Source organism: Marmota marmota, unplaced genomic scaffold, assembly GCF_001458135.2.
Source record: "Marmota marmota marmota unplaced genomic scaffold, marMar, whole genome shotgun sequence".
NCBI lineage: Eukaryota > Metazoa > Chordata > Mammalia > Rodentia > Sciuridae > Marmota > Marmota marmota.
In genome coordinates, this window is record NW_025999900.1 from 54065076 (window position 1) to 54079012 (window position 13937).

Genomic DNA, 13937 nt, shown 5'->3' on the forward strand with positions numbered 1-13937 from the left:
CAGTCCCTCCAGGCCGTGCGTGAGCCCCGCGATCTCGATGCTGTTCCTCTTCTGCAGCTGGGCATGCCGGGCGGCCGTCAGGGGCTCGCTGACCTCCTGCAGGGAATGGGCCACGGGCAAGCTGTCCTCCTGGAACGTCTGCACCGAGTGGTGGACCCGCCTGGTGATGAGATCCGGGTTGCTACTGCTTATGTAGAGGTGGCGCGACAGGTCTGGGGTACTGTTGGCCGGCCTTGGGTACGGGTAGGGCGGCGGCGGGCGGTACACCTGGGTTTTCATGATGTTGGGAGCCGGGTAGTCCTGCGCCTGGAGCTGCACGTTGGTCAGCTCGGGCACGCTGACAGCGCCCACCACGGGCCGCCTCTCGGCAGGGTAGGGGTAGGGAGACTGGCTGTGGAAACTGTAGTTCAAATTGAATGGGTAGTGGGCCGACTGGGGAGAGGCGAAGTGTGCGTGCTCCCGAATTTCAGGCTGGCTGTAGACCAGGGCATCCGGCCTGCTGTATGCATAGGAATTGCCAATGTTGAGGTTTCTCAGCGAGTGGCTCTGCCTTTCGGCATGCACCAGGCCTCTGTTGAGCTGCTTCATCACAGTCTCGTAGTCTGGGGTCGGGCGGTAAGACGGGGGTATCAGGGCACTGTGCCGATGAGTGGGGATGTAGTCGGGTCTCATGACATCACTTCCACTAATACTGGGGTTGGAGGACATAGGAGAGGGCTGCAAGTACGCTTGAGGGTTATTTAAGGAACTGGTGCTGTGTGCGCTATAGACACTACCATTACGGATTCGACCATTGAGGTCAATTTGGGCTCTATCCAAACTTGTCTGGGAGTGACAATAATATCCATTCTGGTTGGGCACAAAGAGGTTATCTGGAAAAAAAAAAAAAAAACTTTAAAATGTACTTTAAGGATTTTCTTAAATTTATTAAACTGATTTCACCAGCCAAATATTGAGAGTGTCCCTCAATTTGGATTTTCAGTGCAGCCTATAAAAATCTTTGATAAAATAATATGGGGCAACCAGGCATGGTGGTATACACCTGTAATCCCAGCTACTCAGAAGACTGAGACAGGAGGATTGCAAACTTGAGGCCAACTGAGCAATTTAGCCCACCTCAAAAAAATAAAAAGGGACTGGGAATGTAGCTTAATGGTAGAGTGCCCCGGGTTCAATCCCCAGTACAGCAAAATAAACAAATATATAAATAAATGTAATGACCTGGGGCTTCTCTTGTACTATGAGTGGCCCTGGGAGCTTTGGCTTCCTCATCTATAAGATTGGGGTGGCTCTACCTACTTAAAGGTTCAAAATATGAAACCCAATAAAGATTAGCCTAATCTAAGTCCAATGTTACGAGTATAATTATGGTTGGGGTTGTAGCTCACTGGTAGAGCACTTTCCTATCACATGTGAGGCACTGGGTTCTATCCTCAGCACCACATAAAAATAAATAAATAAAACAAAGGTATTGTGTCCAACAACAACTAAAAATAATTAATTAATAATTTTTAAAAAGAGTATGACCGTATAACAAAACGGTCTTTTTTTCTGAATGTTGAAACCATGTACTTCACTGTAGATCCAAAACGCTCTTTCTGGAACTCCATAGAACTCGAGGCACAGATACTTACTGCTCAAGGTTCAGAACCACTAATTCTGCCGTCTCCACAGTAAGGGATGTGGCCATGCTAGTTCAAGCACCAACTGTCTGTAAATATTTCCTTAACTGGAATTTCAGATTGCCTGCATAAGTTCTTTCAGAATGAAGATAAAATTTCCACCATAAAAGGACAATAGTGTAGCAGGATATCCTTTCTCTAGTCCAACAGTGTCACCAGCGGCTGCACACCCTACTAGAGTCCAGAAGCCACGAAGAACCATACTAAGACAGCTGCACCTGCCCCATCTTGGTCCCCACCTTTCAGTAAGACGTGGATCCAGGGATCACAGAATCAGGAGACTCATCTCACAATGCTATGTGTATGTGTCCCAAGCTGAAAGAGGCCATGTTCTTTGCAGCCAATCTGTAGCTCACCTGAATCACTTTACTAACTGCATTTCAGTTTCCTTTGGAAAGCATTCTTGGTGTACTCCAACAGCTCCAATTGATTATCCAAGTGACTCACCAGTCTGGTAGGTGCATTTTATTCTGGTGGCACACCTAACCCCAAAGAAACAGCACACTAATTCCCACTTTATTCTTCCTGCTGTCACTGTGAAAACTTCCTCACTGCTATGCTTTCCCTATCCCTAGAACACTCAGCCATTAAGTCTCTGGGTCCCTCTTTTCTCAGTCTCCACCTTGTCTCCACAGTATACCTGCCCAGCAGGTTTCCCTGCTTCTAGGTTCCTCTTAAATCATCAAATCATTTGTGAGCCTGTAACAGACTATACTCAGAGCAGAAGGGGGAAAAAGATGACTGGAATTTAGGACAGTCAGAGGTGAAGGTGGACATAATAATCCCTGTAATTAAAGTAAGGAAAGATAAAAGTGGCAAGAGTCTGGAGGAGGGAAGAATCACTTCCAGCTTGAGCTAAGTGATGGAGACATGGAAGAGATATTCAAAAACAACTCTGCAGAAGATACTGCAATCAAAGGGTCTTGTGGGAGGGGCAGGCATGTCCTATTTCCATCCAGAGCTTGGTCTCCAACTCTGAGAACACACACGATTATGCCTCCTCCTACTTGATGCCAGGCACAGCCCTGTGACTAGTAACAGTCAAGGGAAAGTGGAGAGTTAAGAGCCAGCTTCTACAGTCTCTTCCCCTGCTAAATGAGCCATAGTATTCCAGATGGAAGAGCTCCCCCAGCCCACCACTCCCCTAAGTCATGCTGAAGTGAGCAGAGTCCTGCCAGGGCACAATGGACAGGTAATGTGAGCAAGAAGTAAAGCCAGAGAGTTTAGAATGGTCTGTTAACACAGAATAAACTATACTATTCTGGTTGGATGGCAGGCTGTGGACAGAAGGGTACAGTAGAATGGGCATTCTGGGTGACAACAGAGAAGCATGATTGAAGTTGAGGACCACTCCTAGAAGGGCATGCTAGAGAAGAGCAAACTAACAGTGGGAAACCAGATTGGAAAAGCAGGCTAAGGGAATATTGTGGAGAGCATGGAACACTAGGCAAAGGAATATTCTTGCATATCAGGGAGATGAGCTGGCAGCTGTGTGTTAGATGAACCAGGGAGAGTGGAAATTGAAGATACCAGTTCACATGGTACATTAGTTACCTAATGAGAGGTAAGATAACAAAAAAGCCTGCATCAGCTCAGGAACAGGAAGACAAGGAGAAGGGGATGGGAAGACACATGAAGTTCAGGCAATAGGATTTGTAACTGACTAGATGTGGAGTACCAAAAACAAAAAAACAAAAATTTCCTGCAGCTCAGAATCCATAACCAGGAGAATGACTTCATCACAAAAAAATGAAGTAAGGAACACAGGAAAGGAAGCCGCTTACAGAGTAGAATGACAATCCAAATTTAATGTTTTAATTTTCAGCAAGTCACAGGAGCTAATACCATTCATGGAGTGCTCCACCTAAGCCAACCTCTTAACATGCAGCAACCCCTGTAGCTGCCACAGCAACCTGTCAGACGGTAGGAAGTGTGGGGCTGCAGCACGGGAGTGCTGATGGGGTGGGAAATGAAGATCTGACAGTCGCCCCTGCAGGGGTTTGAAATGTGGGTGACACTGTTGTAGACATTCCCAAAGGGAGGGAAGAAGGCACAGACAGGCTTTTGGGGAACAACAATCCATACTGACAGAAAGGAGGAGGGCAGCTCAATGGGAAAAGTGATGCTTGACTCTGATGGTGTGGACGACCTGGGGATGATGGGGCCCTTGGAGAGGCAGCTTCAATACAGCAGCAAAGACAGAAGGAAAGGTTATCCAACAAGCAGATGCAGCACATGGCAATCACTCAGAAGGACAGGGTGAAAAAGGAAAGAAAAAATAACCTAAAACCATCGTCTGAAGAGAGAATAAAGACAAAAACAACCTAAAACCATCGTCTGGAGAGAGAGAAGAGAAAAAAAAAAAAAAAGAAAATCAGGGCATTCGCAGACCAAGGTTGTGGAGGAGACTGACAACGCAGAGAAGAGTCTTGGTGGGAGGGGCTTGCACATAAGAACAGACGGGCAGGTGCAAGGAGAACAGTGAAGAAATACAAAACCACCCAGAGGTGGACACCCAGGATCCACACCCGAGCACGTCTCCCCAACTGCCTGCCTCACTGCATGGAAATGCTCATCTTATATGTAAGACCTGGCACAAAAAGTACAGTCACAATCTGCCTTCGTCCCTTCACACTTCATTCCCTCCTGGCTCCTGATGGGATAGGGCAACTGGACAACTCTACTTGCCAAACAAACACCCCTTTGTCATTCTGTGCCAAGGCATTCACTATGCACCAAAACCAGAGTTGCAGTCAGTCAAGGACCTGCCTCCCTTACTGTTGAAATGCAGCCATCTCTTGAGAACCAGAAAGCTGTTCTCAATGCCCCCAAAACAATGAGTCTGTCTTCCATCAAAAGGCACAGTTAACTGTATGCTCTCTCACAGCACAGCGATGAAATTTTCTTTATATTCAAGTTGTAACTACATTTGTCTCATTCCCTACAATTAGATTCTAAGAGAGATACTCATCTGCACCAACTCCCTTGGCTTTTAGTACAGACTTATACACAGAGTATGGAATAAACATTGAATAAGTACTCAAGATTCAGTGTTGGGGCACTGTTGTAAATATAGCTTCCGGACTGCGGTTAAGGCTCAGTGGTAGAGCGCTTGACTAACACGTCCGAGGCCCTGGGCTCGATCCTCGGCACCACATAAAAACAAATAAAATAAAGGTATTGTGTCTAACTACAACTAACAAGTAAATATTAAAAAATAAATATAGCTTCCTATAGTTCCCACATGAAAACTGCCGTAATGAAGTGTTTAAACCTTTATGGTGGGAAGGTCTCAGGCAGGGAGGAAACAAAGTAAGCCTGGGACAGCTTTTACCAGAAAGTGAGAGAGCAATGGGGGAGTGTTAAAGGACATTGGAACCAGCTTAAAGAAGTTCCCATTGATCAAATTTGGAACCATCCGAGCATAAAATTTGATATTGCATATTTTCAACATACGTTCAAGAACTTGAATATAATGGCTTGTTCTATAAATACAAGCTATATTAATAACAATTTGGGATGTTACTTCAGCCAAAAACTATCCAGGTTTCAAGACCTCCAAGTCTTCATAGATATTTTCATTGTAATAACAATGTGAGGCTTTGCAGAGTTTGTGTACTTTACCTTGGGAAGAAGCATATGGCTCTGTATAATGTCCATTATAATGCAGCTGGGGCGGGGGAGGCATCACATAGGGCTGGGGTTTAGGCTGAGAAATGAAAAGTTGGACACAGGGTTAAAACACATTGCCTATGCAATAAAGATAACATAATTCTCTGCTGAATTCTTCCCCTCCATTAAAAAAAAAAAAAACTGCATAAGGGGTTAAATATATAACATATGGAAAATAAACATGAAGACACAGGTCTTACTGTACCTATTATTTCCATGTTCCCCACATGGCAATGCCAAACCTTTTGCACTGATACCAAGGACATTAGATAGCACAAGAGAATTTGCATCCAAAAAGTTAAAGATGGGCCAAATGTGGTTGCACATGCCTGTAATCTTACTCAGCAACTTAGGAGACTGAGGTAGAGGACCACAAGTTGAAGGCCAGCTTCAGCAATTTAGTGAGACCCTCAGCAACTTGGCAAGACCCGTCTCAAAATTAAAAGGACTAGAAAATAGTCCAGTGGTAAAGCATTCATTTCAATCCCCACTACCAAAAAAGTAAAAGATGTAAGAAATTAATTCCTTTGAATAAACAGATGAATACAGGATGCTTATTATATAGTATAGTCAATCTTATTAGACGAAATCCTCAGGTAATTTAAATATCTTACAACTTACAATTATTCTTGACTAATAGTTAAAATTTATAATATTTGATTGGACCTAATATTTAAATATGTTTAATATAATAAATTTTATGTTGAGTCTATAGAAAAATCATCATTTGAATAAAAATGATCAAATATAATCATACTTTTATGGGTCAAACTCAAAATTAACACTAACAAAAGCATATTTTATTAGGGAAAATGACACCACTAAAAGGAAAAAACAATTATATTTTCCTCCTTACCAGAGACAACCTTGAAGATGACCTCCTCCTGATTGGGTTCACTGTGATAGTCTGAGTTTGCCTATAAAAACAGATGATTTTAAGAAGAGTGCAAACACTTCCTAAATTCTAACAAAATAAACTAAGAAAGGTAAAATAAAAAATATTCTGAGCCAAAAAGACAAACTAGACCAATCATAGATTGGTTAGAGAGAAGAAAAAAACTCTCATTTTGGGGGGGTCTCTGCCCTTTCCTGCTGCCTAAAGCCCTCTGAGCATGTTCTGAGGCGTCACCACCTGGACCTCCTTCACTAGCAATCTAATCCCATGGGAAGTAGGATTCAGCACCGGTGTCTCCCGTGGGCTGGGTTTGCACTAGTGCCTCCACTGACAGTCCTGGTAGGGGTGACCATCAACTTTCAGCCCAGAAGCCCAAAGCAATGGAAATTACCTTAATTAATTCTGTTTACCACATACTCCAAACATTAAGGAAAAGATAAGTTTGTAATTTTAGTGACTTAAAAATTTATATTTCTTCTAAGGAAATAAATTAGGGAAAGCAAAGTTCAGTGGGTGTGTGCTAAGCCCATTTACCTTTCTTTGCAAGAAACTGTTCTAATTTTTCTCTTTTTTTTTTTTTNTTTTTTTTTTTTTTTTTTTTTTTTTTTTTTTGGTCAGGGGTCGGGGTCAGAGTCTAAGTTGCTAAGGCTGACCTCAAACTTGCAATTCTCCTAACTCAGTCTCCAAAGTAGTTGGGATTACAGGAATGCATCGTTGCACCCAGTGAATTGATTTTAAATAGATATATTTTTTTAATGTAACTGAGTGTATTAAGGAATTCTGCCTGATAATTTGAGATTTTAAACTATTCACACAGATCCAATTTTTGAATAAACAATTAAATAAAAAAGGAACAAGAAATAGAAAAGCTAATTTCTAACTATTGTTTTTAAACTGAAGCAGATTTTTATTTTTCCTGTGTGTGTGTTCAGTTTTATTGCAAATAAGATCTAGGAACCTAAATACACTGGATTCTTGGCTTTGTTGATAACTTAAGCAACTGTGCCAAGGAACTTTTCTTAAAAACTTTACCATCTGTTCCTGGCTCATGGGCTTATGTGACATACAATTACTGACTACAAAAATATTTTGTGACCTTAAGTTAATGCTCTAAGGACTAATTACTAGAAAAGCCATCATAACAAAATGAAAATTCAACCCATTTTAATCAGAGAATTTATCATAATGTTAAGCCTCTTGTCTTCTAAATTAACATTATTCTGATCATTCTAATAATTAGTATCCATTGAAACCCTGAATATTAAGCTTATTTTGACAAAACTTTTGAGACAAAAGAAAACTAGTGGATAGTAGGAATTAATATCAGATGACTTTAACTGCTTTTACAGGTTGACTTCTGTAATTTCCTTTTTGAATCACTGGAAAGTATTCAGGTTGTTGATGGAAAACAGATGTCTTTTCCCAAAGCCTGCTCCATCCTTCTAGTACTCTCCTTAGTGAGGCAGGTCTGCACAGGGCCTCTGGGCTATTTTTAGAATACTCTTTAATTGCATTTCTAAAACACTGCATTTTGTCACTTTGAAATTTACTTTGCCTCTTGTTATCCTTATGACCAAGGCTAGGTTTGGGCAGGTTGGGTCCTATGAACTTCATATTCAGTCTGTCCAGGACTCGATGTCTGAATGGACTGAACTCTTAAAATGATATAAATTCAAAAATGGGGAGAAAGGGTTGCTGGTAGGATCCACTAGCGACAAACAGCAACAACATGACATAGTTGTCCAGCCTGGGGCAAAAATAAAACTTGTGTTAAACATTAAAAAAAAAAAAAAAAAATCCAAGGATACAGAGCTTAGGAGCAACTCCACCCATCCTAGCTATTTTGGCATCTTGCTGGCAGCACCCAGGGTGGAGGCGAACACTGTCCTCACCACTGCAGCAGACAGTTCTGCTAAACACAAAACAGTCTAGTACAGGTTTTTTACCTGCCAAATTGTTTGAGCCAGGCGCCTCACCATCAGTTCTAATAGTTTAACCTCTTTCTCCTTGGCACAGTTCTTCCATGTACAGTTCACTCTGAGAACAGCCATCCTCAACTTAGCACATAATGGGGGGATGGTTTCTATACTCATGGGTGCACTAAAAACAAGGCAGCTAAAAAAAATTCTTAGAAGAAATCACTGGAATGTACACACAAGAGAAGACAATTTAAAATGGCTGCCAGGCCAGGTGTGGTAGTGCATGCTTGCAATCCCAGTGACTTGGGAGATGAGGCAGAAGGATCACAGTTTGAGGCCAGGTGGGGCAATGTAGTGAGACCCTCTCTCAAAATAAAAACTAAAAAGGGCTAGGGATGTAGCTTAGTGGTAGAGCATCTCTCTGGATTTGATTCCCCACACAGGCAATATGGGGCAGGGTGAGAAGGGAGGGCAGAGACAAGGCTGCCCATCAAAGTAAAATAAATGATAATGCTAATCGAAACTGTGCTAAGAATGTACGTGATTATCTCATGGCATCTGAACACCAATGCCATCAGGGAGCCCCAGTTATTATCCTGATTTTACATATGGGAAACTGATACTTGATTAAGTAAGCCACTCCTGGTCACATGGCATACAAGTGGCAGAACCAGAATTCAAACAGGCCAGTGTGTCATTTTTTTTCAGATAGCCTCTAATAATTTTTTTGTCTTATCCCTTCCCCAACTTCAACTAATTTAGGAAGAGGACATACCATGGTACCACTGGTGCCCAGCACACTGCCTGGCACACAAGGAAACCCTCAAACGTGTACTGAACAAATTAATGACCCAGTGAATGGGAACTGAAGTTGATGTTCATTACCGAGCACTTACAGTTAAGCTCATGTTTCTAAGCGCTGTCTGACTCCACTTTGTGAGCTACTCTAATTCATTCATTTGTTTATAACTAGCAAAGAGGAGAGATTTTGATGTACAAAAACAGTGTTGGATGGTAGAAGTATCTAAAGAACGTTTACCTCAATGACTTTCTTCCTGAACTTTCTATAATAAGGGTAAGGAAGAACAAAAGCTCTTCTCCCTCCCTATTCCAGGGCAGGTTAGAGCTGCATGTCCAAAGTGCTTCAAGAGCACTGGGTTAGCCAGGAACCCTCCTGTAATCCCAGTGGCTCTGGAGGTTGAGGCAGGAGGATTGCAAGTGTGAAGCCAGCCTCAGCAACTTAGCAAGGCCCTAAGCAACTTAGTGAGACCCTGTCTCAAAATAATAAATAAAAAGGGCTGGAGATATGGCTCAGTGGTTAAGCACCCCTGGTTTAATCCCTGGCACCAAAAAAAAAAAAAAAGTGTGGGGGCCCAACCAACTGGTCTGGCTCCGAGATGCCCCACTTGCTACATCTCCAGGTGCAGCTCCCTGACACTGCAGGCAGAGAAAGGGGCAAGGATGGCAAAGATTATCTCAAGTAACTGGAGTACCGCTGGCAGGAGGGACCAGCCTCATCCTAACCCCCATGACACATGTGTTTTTCCAGTGACCTTCATCTACACAGGGACCTGCTCAGAAAGGGAAATTGCCTCTGACTCTACCTGAGGTGCCAGTCCCCATGCTTTGCTGAGGAGGGATAAGAGAAATCCCACCATCTGCTGCTCCTAACCCCCACTACCATCCCACAGCCACTGGGTCCTTACCATACCTCTGAGGGTCAAGGACTAGCAGGGGAGAGGGGTGCTCCATCTTCTTCCAGAATTCCTAGTCTCTTCAAGCCTACAGTCAGCCTTGAAGATGACAGGGCAGCCCCTCTTCCCTTCCAGGCAGGGCCTATGCCAGCCTGTCACCTGATATAAAAATCTCCAGAACAGAGGTGGACACTGGCAGTTATATTCACCATAACCAGCCCTAAATTACAGGGAACATTCACCAACTCTCTCAGCAGCATGCGGTCGCGACATGCTGGAATCCAAGTTTCTATAGAGAAAATCTCTTAAAGAGGCCATCTGTGGCTTGGTTTTTACAGGCTGGAAAATACAGCCACTGAGAGAAAAGAGGAACAGTCCCTACATTAAGAATCCTCCTAACTGGGCGTGGTGGCACATTACTGTAATCCCAGCAGTTTGGAGGCTGAGGCAGGAGGATTGCAAGTTCAAAGCCAGTCTCAGCAATGGCGATGTGCTAAGCAACTCAGTGAGATCCTGTCTCTAAATCAAATACAAATTAGCTCAGTGGTCAAATGCCCTTGAGTTCAATCCCTGGTACCTTTAAAAAAAAAAAAAAAAAGGAGTCCTCCTATCCTTCTATTTCCCAGTCTTTTTCTATATAGATTATAGGATGACCACTTCTGAGGCTTAGGGTGAAATAGAGAGGTTTTTTTTTTTTCCCCTAATTGATTAACATCATTATCTCATTTAATTCCTAATCCAACCCTAAAAGAATGCTAAGTCAAGGCCCATTGTCCCCATTTTATAAGGGGGGATGTTTATCTAACATTTTTAAGGCTTGAGTGACATAAAGAGATGATTCTGTTATGTAAAGCACCTTGTTTGGGGTTGGGGGTAGAGAGTAATGCTGGACCATACCACTGTATAAATACTCAACTGGGCCAAGGTTTGATGAGTCATCTAAGGCCCTAACACCATTACATCATAACTTAGGGCTCAGGTGAAGAAAGGCTCTAGTGAAGACATCCTTTCTACACATGTAGACACCATCTCTGAGCCACCAGTAGCCCAAGCCTGAACTGAGTCCAGAATCCACTGTCCAGGTCTAGGCTAGCTGCAGTTCTGTTAACTGTCCATTACATCAGAGTTTACCAATTTGATCGTGAGAACAAGTCTACCAATACTTCAGAATCATTAAAATATTAAATGTGACTAAATAGTCCTTGTTGAGACTTTTAGTTTTCTTACCCAGGAAAACATCAAAAGCTAATATTAAAAGCTTAATTTATTTTCCACGGGAAACAGTATGCACAATGAAAAATATCCATTTCCCCCAGAATGAATCATAAATACTTGCACAGGAATAGCTCATAGAAATGGGTGTCCATAATCTACTGGCTATATAGAAATTAAAAACAAAATTTGGCCAGGTGACGTGACACAAACCTGTAATCTTGGATCATAATTTCAAGGCCAGCCTAGGGAACTTAGTGACACACTGTCTCAAAATAAAAAAATAAAAAGGGCTGGGTAAAGGTGGGAGTTCATAACCCACTTGAATCAAAGTGTCAAATATGATATGCCAAGAAATTTGTAACGTTTTGAACAACCCACAATAAAAAATTAAAAAAAAAAAAAAAAAAAGGGCTGGGTATATGGCTCAGTGATAGAGCACCCATGGATTCCATCCCTGTACTGCAAATAATAATAATAATGATAATTACTCTAGATTTCCCTTAAACAGATTAATATACACATATATGCAACTAAGGACAACATCAGTGTCATTTTATTCACATTTGTCAATGAACAGCAACATTCCAAAAATATTAGATTTCTAAGACTACACCATTTACCACATTGCTTTTCCCTCTGAATTATTAGGTGATGGTTTGAAAAAAAAAAAAAAAGCTTTTTAAAAAAGGCATTAACTGGGGCTGGGGTTGTGGCTCAGTGGTAGAGCGCTTGCTTATAATGTGTGAGACACTGGGTTCGATTCTCAGCACCACATATAAAATAAATAAAATAAAGGTATTGTGTCCATCTACAACTAAAAAAATAAAAAATTTTTAAAAAAGGCCATCAACTGGGGCTGGAATTGGGCTCAGTGGTAGAGCGCTTGCCTAGCATGTGTGAGACACTGGGTTCAATACTCAGCACCACATCTAAATAAATAAATTAAAGGTCCATTGACAACTAAAAAAATATTTTTTAAAAAAGGTATTAACTGCTACTCAGAAGCTAAAGCAGGAAAATCACAAGTTCAAGGCCAGCTTTGGCATCTTAGTGAGATACTATCTCCAAATAAAAACTAAAAAGGGCTAGGAATGTAGCTCAGTGGTAGCACTCCTGGATCAATCCCCAGTAATAACAAAGGAAAAAAAATTTTAAAAAGGTATTAACTACCAACTACCATGGATGCCTATGATTTATTCAAAATGACTGATTCTCCACTATTTCCCAAATGCAGATTCTGGACTAGTGGCACCCCTGTATCTAACCACCAGAGGGGAGCATTTTCATACAGAAATGCACGCAGGACTCCAAAGCTGCCAGTCAGCAGAAAAGACTGTCCAGACCCACAAAGAAATTGAGGTTCCTCCTCCCTGTCAGTACTTACTAAAACCCCATCCCTGAACCAGTGGTAGGGACTCAAATACAAACATGGAGGTGGGGAGAACATGGAAGAGAGGAGGCCTAGGACCCATGTTCTAATCACTGGATGGTTCTCCATCCCAATGGATGACCCTGCCAATTCTCTTTGAACTGTCACTCCTGACCAGTTCTTTCACACCATGTGAAACTCAAAGCCCTTCCACAGTCTTTCTTTTTCACAAAATGACCTCTTAAGATTCACCCACTGGGCCAGATGTGGTGGCACATGCCTGTAATCCCAGCGGCAGGGGAGGCTGAGGCAGAAGGATCACAAGTTCAAAGCCAGCCTCAGCAAAAGCAAGGTGCTAAGCAACTCGGTGAGACCCTGTCTCTAAATAAAATACAAAATACAGCTGGGGATGTGGCTCAGTGGTTGAGTGCCCGCATTCAATCCCCAGTACCAAAAAAAAAAAAAAAAGAAGAAGAATCACCCATGGGAATAGGAAAGACGGTAGAATGAATCAGACATAACTTTCCTATGTTCATATATGAGTACAGGGCCAGTGTAACTCCACATCATGTACAAACACAAAAATGAGAAGTTATATTCGTGTGTGTAGGATATGTCAAAATACATTCTACTGTCATATATAAAACTAAAAAGAACAAATTTTAAAAAATTAAAAAGACTCACCACTGGCCCCAATTTCTAATAGGCAACAAGAGAAACAGAAAAAGAGTAAAAGGGCTCTTCTCCCTTGGGACTCCCATTATTGTCTCACTCGGGTTTCTATGGTTCACTAAGCCCTCACCTACCAGGCACAGGACATGATGAATAAGGAGCCCCTATTCTCATGGAGCACCATAGGCAAAAAAGACAAAAATCAAATCTACAAGAAAACGCAGACATGAAATACGCTAGCCGTCTCTCAGAGGCTGAGAACACAGGCTCTAGTCTTGCTACTCCGCATACTAGATTAATAGCAAGGCTAAGACATTTCAAGTCTTCATCAATAAAGAAGCAGCAATAAAAATGTGCCAGACAGGGTGACCATAAGGATTAAAGAAGATACAAGTCCTCCTCATGATGTCTGACCCAGAACAAGCATTTACTGAATTAGTTATGTATTATTTGAATCATTGTTACAAAAGAAAGAAAAAAAAGGAACTTAGTGAGAACTAAGAAAACTAGACATTTGGTAAAGTTCAGAATGCTGCATTTAAAACTAAATCTTAGAGAATAACTATGAATGCGCCAGACACGGGGAGGAAGGGCATTCCAGAAAAGGTCCGGGCTAGGACAGGCCTAAGCACGATTAGAAACCATGGGTTCTGGGAGCCAGAATCAAGGCTGGGCCAGGGAATACAAAACAGAGATGGTGAACCACAGCAGTCGGCACTTAATCCTGGAGCCAGGGAGATGTGGAGAAGAGGAATGTGCTCAGATTTGGCCCTGACCTGTAACTTTAAGAGCCTCCGTGCTACATCTTTTGCTTATCCA

The 13937-nt window shown here is 42.1% G+C and overlaps 1 protein-coding gene across 1 annotated transcript in view; it reads right to left on the bottom strand.

Moving 5' to 3' along the window:
• Positions 1-13937, bottom strand: part of Ptpn21 (protein tyrosine phosphatase non-receptor type 21) — a 76471-nt gene that overhangs the window by 14836 nt on the left and 47698 nt on the right. Inside the window, exons 11-13 of the mRNA XM_048799526.1 lie at positions 6211-6271; positions 5307-5391; positions 4-872 (exon numbers count right to left, since the gene is read on the bottom strand). Coding sequence (XP_048655483.1) covers positions 4-872; positions 5307-5391; positions 6211-6271 — 1015 coding nt within the window. The remainder of the gene's footprint in view (positions 1-3; positions 873-5306; positions 5392-6210; positions 6272-13937) is intronic.